The 11,125-nt window shown below is 48.0% G+C and overlaps 1 protein-coding gene across 1 annotated transcript; it reads left to right on the top strand.

The window, feature by feature from the left end:
- Positions 1 to 553: 553 nt before the first annotated feature.
- Positions 554 to 10,776, top strand: LOC138723104 (prostaglandin E2 receptor EP3 subtype-like). The gene is made up of 2 exons (XM_069861990.1): positions 554 to 1,416; positions 10,277 to 10,776. Exons 1-2 carry the CDS (start codon positions 598 to 600, stop codon positions 10,562 to 10,564), a joined length of 1,107 nt encoding a protein of 368 aa, XP_069718091.1. The 5' UTR covers positions 554 to 597; the 3' UTR covers positions 10,565 to 10,776.
- The last annotated feature ends 349 nt before the right edge of the window (positions 10,777 to 11,125 follow it).

Raw genomic sequence — 11,125 nt, 5'->3', positions numbered from 1 at the left:
GGACGGGGCTGGTGCGAAGCTGCAGCATCCCCAGTATCCCCAGCATCCCCAGTATGCCCAGCATCCCCAGCATCCCCAGCCCCGCGGCGCCGTTCCCCGCGGACGGGACGGGGCGGGTCCGAAGCTGCAGCATCCCCCGTATCCCCAGCATCCCCCGCATCCCCAGAATCCCCAGTAGCCCCAGCCTCCCCCAGTATCCCCAGCCTCCCCAGTACCCTCAGCCTCCCCAGCATCCCCCGCATCCCCAGCTCCGCGCTGCCGTACCCCGCAGAAGGGACGGGTGCGAAGCCGCAGCATCCCCCGCATCCCCAGCCTCCCCCGCGTCCCCCGCATCCCCAGCCCTTTCCCCGCGCCGTTCCCCGCGGCCGGGACGGGGCGGTTGCGAAGCCGCCCGGGGGCAGCAGAGCTCGCGGTGCCGCCGGAGGGAGCCGGAGCCGCCGGTCGGTGCCGGCCCCGCGGAGGAGTGGCCGGGGCCGCGCCGCCGCTCCCCCCGCCTCGCCCGGAGGGGGCCGCCCCGCCGCATAAGGGCTCGGTGCCGCCGCTGCCCGCCCCGAGCCGCGCTCCCCGGCACGGGCCGGGCGCCGCCGCGCCGCGGGGATGAGCAGCGGGACGCGGTGCCGCGGCGGCCACAACGGCAGCGAGCCCGGCGCCATGCGGCCGCGAGCCAACGCGACGGGGCGGGCGGCCGAGGGCTGCGGCGCCGTGTCGGTGGCGTTCCCGCTCACCATGATGATCGCGGGCATCGTGGGCAACGCGCTGGCCATGCTGCTGGTGTCCCGCAGCTACCGCGCCAAGGAGAGCCGGCGCAAGCGCTCCTTCCTGCTGTGCATCGGCTCCCTGGCGCTCACCGACCTGCTGGGCCAGCTGCTCACCAGCCCCATCGTCGTCTCCGTCTACCTGTCCGACCGCGCCTGGGACGCCGTCGACCCGTCGGGCCGCCTCTGCGCCTTCTTCGGCTTCAGCATGACGGTGTTCGGGCTGTGCCCGCTCTTCATCGCCAGCGCCATGGCCGTGGAGAGGACGCTGGCCATCCGCGCCCCGCACTGGTACGCCAGCCACATGAAGACGCGGGTGACCAAGGCGGTGCTGCTCGCCATCTGGCTGGCCGTGGCCGCCTTCGCCCTCCTGCCCGTGGCCGGCCTGGGCCAGTACGCGCTGCAGTGGCCCGGCACGTGGTGCTTCATCAGCACCGGCGACAGCCTGGCCTTCGCCTCCGCCTTCGCCGTCCTGGGGCTCCTCTCCCTCGTGCTGACGGTGGCGTGCAACCTGGCCACCATCAAGGCCTTGGTGTCTCGTTGTCGGACCAAAGCGACCGCTCCCCGCTCCAGCAAGCAGTGGGGGCGAATCGCCACGGAGACACTGATCCAGCTCTTGGGGATCATGTGTGTCCTCTCGGCCTGCTGGTCGCCACTACTGGTAGGTCGCCTCACCGCCCACCGTGGGGCCGCCCCACGCCTCCTCCAACCCTCTGTATCCCAGGATAAGGGGCTGAGTGGCCCCGAGAGACCCCAAAAGCCCTGGCCTGGGCAGGGTGGGGGACACGGCGTGTGGGTGGCCGTGAATGGGAAGAAAGTGGAGTCCAGGACAGAGCCTGGAGATGTCAGGTGTGGAACGCTGGTAGGAGAGAAGCTGGGAGATGTCCAAGAGGATAGACAAAGCATGGAGTGCGTAAAAAACTGAGACCAAGGCACCTGAGTGAAAAGGATAGAGAATGAGGAAAAGAAGAGTTGTGACCTAGGAGAAAGGCAGAGCGTGAGGAGACCTTGGGTCTGGGAGCACGGCACTGAATTGGCAGCACTGGTGACACGGAGCCCCCCGCAGCAGAAAGGAAAGGCAGATGTGGAGGGGAGGGAGCAGCTGTCGCAGGTAGCAGGATGCTCTGTGTGCTCCTGCCCAGCACAGGCTGGCCCATAGGTTTGACCTGCTTGCCAGCACTGCATGGGTCTGAAGGTGAGGGACAAGGGAACCAGAACCAGCTTATTCCTCAGTCAGAGGAGCTTGAATGGAAGTTTATCAAGACTTTGCTGTGAGGGAGCCCTGTATTCGTTTACTGTTTTCTGTATGCTCCTGCCTTATAGCAAAACTTACTTCAGTGCTTTCTGAGAAGAGGTGGCTTTGCCAGTGCCTCTGCTTGTCAGCCGATCGCTCACTGTCTTATTTACAGCAGCATTCCCGCCTTTTTCTTCTGTTTGCTTGTTTTTTAAAGGACCCTTGCATTTCTTTCCACCATTTTGTTATTCCTTAGTTGTGTCCTTTCTTTTCAAACTGTCATAAACTGCTTCTCGAGATTAGGAGTGAAGGAGGCTGAACCCACATCTTCCCCTGCTATGTGGGACAAGGGCATACCCAGGAGTCCAGTGCCTATAATCAAAAGCCAGTTAATTCTGCTGTCAGAGGGCATTATGATTTTTGGGAAGTTTGTACTTGGGATCTGAAAGCAGGGAAGGGCTGGAGCTAGATGGGGCTAGTTTTGAAGTTGTGTGAATGGTATTTCATGGCCCGAGAAGGAATTTTCTGGCTGACAGCCAGTGGCAAAGAGGGAAAAATAGAAGAGATGTTAATTTATTTAGTAATCTTATCCTTCTGAGTTAATTAAAATAACATCAAATCTCAAAAATAACTCCATCCCAATATAAGTCAGATGTTCTGAGTTAACTTTCTAGAGATCACTAACAGCTTGTCATGGAAGGAAAATATGAAAACGTACTGAAAATTTAGGGAGAACTTGAGAGGAAGGAGTAGCGTTCTGCTCCTCCAGCCCCAAGGCACACTGGATTTGATAAGTTGAGCCAGGAGACTGCCCATTCCGAGTTCCTTTGTGTCCCTGCACTAATTACCAGCAGCCCGAGACACCCTGTCCAGCCGTTGACATTGCAGTGGCCCAGCGTGCTGGCTCACTGATGTGTGCTGTCATGTCCCAAGCATGTCTTTATTTTACAGAAGTTAACTGTTGCATGCTTGTCCACAATTAGATCAAAAAATTAGAAGGCATTTCTTAAAGGAAGGTTGTATGTTTGCCTCTCAGCCCTTGCTTTTCTAGCCTTTCCATTGGGATGCAGGGTTTGCCCTGCCCTCCGCAGCCGAATGCAGTGTAGCACCCAGGGAGCTATTGCACCTGAGGGTTTAACGAGCCTTGTAGCATCAAGAGAAACTCCTGGAGGCAAGGGACAGTTTTTCTTTTATTCAGAACCTGAGCGCTCAGGAAAGTCAGTGAGGATGCAGGGATTCCTCTTGGTAGTTTGCTTCCCATAGTGTTTTTACTGATTTAATAGTCAGAGGTCAAACCAATAGAGCTGCCGCCGCCCTACAGAATGGATCTGTGGGAAATGTTAATTGGATGAGTTACTGGAGCAAAGCCCAGGTCAGAGAGCCTGTTGTAAACAGTGCTGGAACCTCCAGAAGCTGCTCAGGGACCTGGTAGGAGAGACCAGGGCTGCTCAGAGATTTGTCTGTGGAAAGTGAACTGATGCCTGATGTTCTGAGTCAAAGGCAGGGCCAGTTGAAGAGATGATTGCAGCAATGTTTCACATGCGTTTGAGGATCATCTGGAGGAATGCTGCCTCACTGGGTGACACAGCTGTAGTCAGGAGAGAATCTGTAAAGAATTCACTTCCCAGTGCAGCAGCAACACTGGAAATAATGGAACTGTTCCGTGGGATACTGCAAGACTTCTCTGTCCAGCCAGCGTATCTCCAGTGTTCATGTTCTTGAAATCAAGAATCATGACTGCAGGAGCATTTTCATACATTGACTTCACTTTTTTCTGTACTACTACAAAGCATAGATTAGGAATAAGAGGCCAGGTGTTTGGTAGAGTGACCCTGGAGAATGCAAGTGGATTTGCAGTGAAAGGCAGACCACAGAACTCATTTAAGCTATCGCTGCATTATTTAGCACGTGTAAGAAATGTAGTTGAAACAGGGATCCAGGAATTTTCAGAGGAGAGTATTGTTTTTTAAAAAAAAAATATATCTGAGTTTTCTAACTGAGAACTAAGGGATTCTGATGATTGCTGGTAGGTAAGCAATACCCCTTTAGGCAAGTGGTATTTGTAGACTTGTTCTGTTGATGAAAATAGCAAAATCAAATGTGATTTAACAGAAAAGTGAAACTTCTGATGATCATGGCTGTGCTCTGAACACTCCAAACCCTGGAGCTGTGCTTTAGTAATGAATCCTGCCTTTTGTTTCTTTACACTGGATTTGGCAGGAGGGAGAAAGTGCATCCGTAATGCAGGTGTTGTCTCCTTCTGTTGTAAGCTCAGGATCTTACTTGAATTCTGCGTAGAGAACCAGAGAAAATGCTCTACTTCAATGAGATACTGCTTTATCAAAAGTAATTTTCAGTTCACGCTAATCTTCTGTTGATTTTGGTGCTTGGCTGCGGAGCGCAACCACTGAACTGAACTGGGAGAAGAGTGAAATGAGCCTGAGGTAAAACAGACGAAGCTGGTCCATGATTGCATAGAAATATCGGTACAGCTCAAACTGGAATTCTCACAATAATTCTTTTAGAGCTTCAGGCTACAGAACTATTTACTCACAGAGCAGTTTCAAGGTTACTTACAGCCAAAATGCTCGGGCATTCTGCTGTTTTTCTTATTAAAATACTTGCTTTTCTTAACCCTCCTGTCAGACAGAAATTAAGTACATCCTTCTTTACAGGTATTTTTACTAAAAATATATTATTTTTGGAATATTTTTGGATATGCAAAACATAGCTATGGAAAGCACCTTCACTTACACAGAAAAAAAGACAGCAATATCACTGACCTGTAAGGAAAACAGATGGTTTCTAGCTATGAACCAGTAACTCTTCCCACTGATGCTCTGCATCCACGTTGGGGTTGAAGTAGCCACCTGTTTCAAAATGGCCTCAGTACATGGATCGTTTCAGATTAGCCAAAAGACAGGCTTTTTCTGGGCTGTATTTATTGCAGAATGGTTTGGGTTGGAAAAGATCTTAAAGATCATCCAGTTCCAACCCCCCTGCCATGGACAGGGACAACTCCTACTGGATCAAGTTGCACAAAGCCTCATCTTTTGGTTTTGAACACCTCCAGGAGTGGGGTTCCACAGCTTCTCTGGGCAACCTGTACCAGTGCCTCACCACACCCACAGCAAAAAATTTCTTCCTAATATCTAAGCTACATGTCCCCTCTTTCAGCTTAGAACAATTAGCCTTTGTCCTATCCCTGCATTCTTTGACAAAGAGCGCCTCCCCAGGTTTCCTGTAGGCCCTTTTTAAGTACTGGAAGGCTGCTCTAAGGTCTCCTTGGAGCCTTCTCTTCTCCAGGCTAAACAAGCCCAATTCTCTCAGCCTGTCCTTGTATGGGAGGTGCTCCAGCCCTCTGATCATGTTTGTGGCCTCCTGTGGACTCTAACATCCACGTCCTTCCTGTGCTGAGGACTCCAAAAAGGAACACAGTGCTCTAGGTGTGGTCTCACCAGAAAGCAGAGAGATTTGTCTAGATAAGGTCAAAACCAAATAGTAAAAATTAGACTGCATTTGTTGGAACCCCACTAAACTTTGATGGGACATTGTCATGATTCTCTGCAGCATAATCCTCCTGTAACTGTGTTCTTACTAAAATCCCCAGCCTTCTCCAGTAATTCCCAGAGAGGATTGCAAATGATTCACTGTCATGTGCTTCTCAGAAAAGTCATTTACTCAATATGACTGCGTATAGTCTGGTGCCGTGGAACCGCGCTCCTATCTGGATTGCTGTCGGTGTGATGGATGAGCAGCTACAGTGAGAGGGTGAACCAGAGTTATGGTGGTGTGGCTGATGATCATGCCATGCTGTGGTCTAGTTAGCTGGGCTTGTCTGAGCTTTGTTGCTCGTCACTGCCACTACTGTGACAGGTACTATTTCTATAACACTTGAAAAAAAGAAACCCACATCCCTCATAAGCAGTGGGAAGTTCTTCTTCAGGGGTGCAGAAGCAGAGTCTGTGACAGGTACTATTTCTATAACACTTGAAAAAAAGAAACCCACATCCCTCATAAGCAGTGGGAAGTTCTTCTTCAGGGGTGCAGAAGCAGAGTCTGTGACAGGATTTGTCGTGCTCTAACTGCAGGTCCACACAGCCTCAGCTCCAGCAGAGGCAAAGGGAGAGAGTGCTAAACATTTGATGAAACTAAGTTACAATTTTGATTTTAAAACAAGATGGGACATGACTGTAGGCTTTATTATTCACTACAAGGAAAAATCCTCTCCGCGGTTGCTTTCCATGGTTCACTTACCACAGCCACTATTTGTATTTTGTCAGGACAGTCCTCTGCTCTTCCTATGGCTTGCTTCCCTGTGTGGGAGAAAATTATTTAAGCAACAGATTAGGACTAATGGGAGAGGAGAAGCAACTTAAGAGGATGAATACTCTTGTCTTCAGGGTGCATAGAAAACATTTTTTTTTTTGGTAGCTATCTCAAGAAAAGAATTTGCAGTGTGGAACCAGGAATTTCCTGTCAGGTCCTTACCCCACATTCCAGACCAGCTACCCTGCTCCTGCTTGGCTAAAAAATAGGCACCTTTAAGCACCTCAACTGTTTTATTGTCCATCTGCAGGTACCAGCAGTTTCCAACACAGTTTGTAAAACTGGGAAAACAAAGGTTTTGTTGTGGTTGTTTTTAACCTTGACTACTATGGAAGCTCATTCTAAAGCCTTTGAAGTATGATAGTGAGCTGTCTGGGAGTCCCGGAGGTCACACAGGCTGCCAGTGTGAAGTTAAGCTGGTGGCAGTGAATGACAGTGACGGTTGCCGGCTGGGAGGCTGTGAAAGAACCCGTGGGTACTACAGTCCTGTTTTATTCAAAACCCTGTGAAGGTATCTCACAAAACGCGTCTTCTTGTCTTTGGTTGTAAATTTGAAAACCAGAGCAGTGGAGTTTTAATGTTACTCTAAAACTACATTCCATGACAAGAGTAAAGTTTTATCTACTCGGATAAATATAATTATTGACTGTATTGCTGTATGCATTTTGAGCCATATTTTTTATTTGCGTAAATTGTGTTGTTCTATTGACTTCCACCTGATGTTGTTCTACCTTTTGCACTCTTTCTTTCTATTCATTCAGAAGACCAGTATGGGCCATGATAAACAACCTCTAAGGATATCAAGCACTTAAAATTTCCAGTACAGTAAAGTATTCCAGTAAAGGAATATTATGTAAGAAAGCCAGAAATAAGCAGCAGTTTTCTGCTTGGGAAATGTATTTTATTAGCCTTATATTTTTGTAGCTCCATGGGTTCACTAACAAAAGAACATGACAACAAGGTCTGCAAAGCAAAGGTCACTGCAGAGTTCCCAAAGGAAGAGTTGGTCTGGGACAAAGCAACCCGAGTACTGCGAATGCCGCATGTAGTGTGGTTTCCCTTGGCTGTAGCATAGGCACAGATTATTCACACCATGCTGCTGCTCTTTATGGCCCAGCAGCGCTGCTGTCCCTGTCAGGAGGTGGTCGTGCTGGGTGCTGGTGGGCTTGAGAGGTGGATGCTACAGGCAGCACAGACTGGGCTGTGACAGTGACAGTGTCCTAAGCAGCTGGAGGTGGCAGAGAAAGCCGTGGATTTTGGTGTTTTGATGTTTAATGTGGTCCGGATCTGTATCTATCCACGTTTTTAAAGACCTCTAGCAGCGTGATCTAGTAGGAGGGGCCCCTGCCTATGGCAAGGGGGGTTGGAACTAGATAATCTTTAAGGTCCCGTCCAACCTAAACCATTCTATGATTCTACCCATGGTTGCTTATTTTCAATTATATTTAAATAAAATGTAGTGGATGGAATCCTCAATGGCTTCTATTTAAAGAAATAAAAACAATTCTGCTTCACTGTCTGAGCTGCCCTGACTTCCGGACTCATCTAAGTCTATCCAAGGTCAACACACAATTATTAATCTGGCACCTAGGATATGCCATTGGATGGAAAAATCCTTCCCCCATCATCTACTCCTGGTCGCTCTTGCTCTGACTGTCCCAGGGGATGGGGATAGCAGCTGTCTAGAGAGGGATAGCAGTCTTCTATGGGAAAACCTTGTCTGGGATCACTTGTTTTGTTTTGCTGCTGGTGCAGATTGTCTTGGTTCTGTTGAAAGGCTGGAGTCAAGAAGCTGGACAGGGCTGTGAATCATTGACTGTGTCTCATCCCTTGGGCCATTCCCTGCATTTCCAGGGCTGGCTGTCAGCTTGTAGAGTGTGTGGTCCCACTGGCGTTTGTAAGGATGGTGCATGAGGGCGTGAATCGGAGCCATCGTGTGTGTCCATCTCCTTGATGTACACAGCAGACACATCAAAATGTGTAAGCCTACCACATCTCAACTCTACAGGACTTCAGGCAGTAAATTCAGACAGTCAAGCTTTTCAAGTTGTGCCCAGAAGAGATTTGCAAGCAAAAGGACATAGGCCGTGTCTCTGGCCTCCCCAGCTTCAGGTCACTTCGCACAGCCGCACTGCAGGTGTGGTAGGAACTGGTGCCCAGCAAAAAAGCCTGTTCTGCCTTTTCCCTTGCTCTGAAGCCCCAAGAGCTTCATTGTGAATTACAGCCAGGTGTAAGAGCAGCAGTGTTGTCCCCATGACACAGCTGATACCTATATGCTTTGGCAGCAGGTTGCATGGGAAGTGCCTGCTCAGAAGATGGTTTGATCCTCCTGTTTGTGGGCTCTTGGCAAAAACGTTGCAATACAAAATCTGATGTAGCTTATCTGTAGAGCAGCAACTGAAAGCCTCTAGAAGTGACATATTTTTAAGCAGCTGTAGTTCATGCAGAAAGCTCAGGAGAGACCTTTAGACAGCAGATAGCAACCAAACCATGGAACGTGATATCTGTCTGGCATCTTTCAAAATGTGATTCCTGTTTCCCATGGTTATATATCAGTGTATAAGAATATCACAGCACTAGCTCTGGTAAGCTCTGTTACTACCTTTGAAAAAAAAAAACCCAAACAAAAAAGGACTCTTAATGCTTTTACCTGAATAAGCAGGAGCCTGATTGCAAATACAGTGCTCCTACAGCTGGAGCCCAGAGCTGGGGGCCCCAAACTGGGTTCTTTTTCCCTCACAGGTTTTCATGCAGCCTGAGGCAGCCCTGGCAGTGTCCTCCCTTTCTAGTCTGTAACTTGAGAATAAAGGTGTCCTTGTGCTTCAAGGCTCCCAGGCAGTGATAGCTGTAAAGAGAGCTTATGTTTACGTTTGGAAAATGAGGGCACACAAAGTATTGTTTTTATACTTGAGTGAATCATTACAGTGCAGTCTTTGGCTTTCCCAAATTAATGAGTGACTATTGCTGACCAGTGCTCATGTTCTGACATGTGCCATTCACGTAACACCCTCAGCAGGACCCAATAGCCCTGTGCTCTGTGGCTACTATTGTAAATCAAGATGCTGTCACGCTCCATGGCATTTAATCCCTCAAAAATCAACCTGTGTGTAGCTTTTGGCTCCCAGGCCAGAGCTTGCAGAACTGTGCTGTGAGGTATGGGTGACGTTGCTTATGGAAACTTCTATTGTGTGGGACATTTAACAGCATAAATAGTGTCTTGGTCATGCCAGTTTGGATGCTGTGGGAAACAGATTCCTAAATATATCACTTTTCACTGAGGGGCTTCTGACAAAAGAAATAACAAATTTTCTGTGGACTTAAAATGTTCTCTTGACTCCTAGGCCAAAACATCTGGATTAACCCTTTTTGTTTAATTTTACTCAGTTCATAAGTAGAATAGTTTGCCTTAAAATCAAATTCTAAAATATAGAAGTCACAGAACAAACATTTTGGCTTTAAAAAAGGTAAAGACATTTTTGTATTTTACATTCTTTTTCTTGACCTTTACTATTCATAACAGAATTTTAAAGAGCTCTACTCATCATGAGTTACTCAGCAGTTCCTTGTAATTCTGATAATATGATAATGATAAAATTAGTCCCTTTGAGTTGTTTTCACAAGGTTGGTAATTTCCCTTTCTAGCCAAGGCCACTTCAAACTTCCAGGATTTGGCACACAGCTTTCTGTGCATCTCAAGCAGGGAAGCAGCATCCGCTGCCTTGTTTTGGCATGAGATCTATAAATAAATCTGGCTGATACCTGAAAGGTATCATGTTTACAACTCATTTTTACACTCACACACAGAGCTGCCCTCGGTGCTTGTTTGCTCTGATCACAACTTGGATTAGAGAGGAAAAAAAGTTCTTGCTAGGATTTTGTCTGTAGGGATATTTGCACACAGTGATGGTCAGACAGCAGTCTCGTAATGTGTATCACGTTTTCCTCCTAACTTCCTTAGATAACAATGTTGAAGATGATCTTCAGCCACACATCGTTTGAACATTGCAAGGGATTCTCCGGTGAAACCCAAAGCTCAGAACTGCACAAGGAATGCAATTTCTTCTTGACGGCAGTGCGCTTGGCTTCCCTAAACCAGATACTTGATCCCTGGGTTTACCTTCTGCTCAGGAAGATCCTTCTTCAGAAGTTCTGCCAAGCAGCCAGTGCTGTCTCCAAGTGCTCCAACAACGAGTGCAAAGAGAGGTCGATCACCTTGTCAGAGGAGATCCGACGGACAGCAGCATGAAGGAACATTCGTCCACTTGCATGGGAACTACTTTTGCCAACAAGTCATTTTAAATCTTACTGTGAATCGGGGTGTCTGTAACATGTTTGCGTCTGCATAAATAGCTGAAAATGGTATTGCTGCAGAGACTTAGAGTGCCAAATAATTATTTATCCGATGTGCCAAAAATTCTCAAATACAGAAGAAGGAATTGGTTTTGTTTCTACATTCTGTTATTGCCGTTCATAACATGATGTGTTATGTGACTAAAATAGAGTTTGGAGGGAATTTTCTTCCTTTAAGATAGAAAAAAAGGGTTGTTTCAGTCAGGGGACACTTGGAACAGATTCAACAGATTAAATAACTGAAGAGACCCACTGCTATGTATGTTTTAATTACTAAGATTATCTACTTCAGAGAGTCCTTATTCCTCCTTTGTTCTGGAGGGCCAAGGAGAAAAAGGGGCAAAACCCACTAGAATTAAAGAAAGACAAATTAAGAGATTCTGTTTGGTTTTCAGTGGCTTAAAACTGAAAAGGGTGTGTTGTGCTGATGACGGTACTTCATTCTCTTTCAGGAACT

The sequence above is a fragment of the Phaenicophaeus curvirostris genome, chromosome 8 (assembly GCF_032191515.1).
Source record: "Phaenicophaeus curvirostris isolate KB17595 chromosome 8, BPBGC_Pcur_1.0, whole genome shotgun sequence".
NCBI classification, from domain to species: Eukaryota; Metazoa; Chordata; class Aves; order Cuculiformes; family Cuculidae; genus Phaenicophaeus; species Phaenicophaeus curvirostris.
Note: the sequence above shows the minus strand (reverse complement) of the source record. Positions and strands in the feature narration are given on the sequence as shown.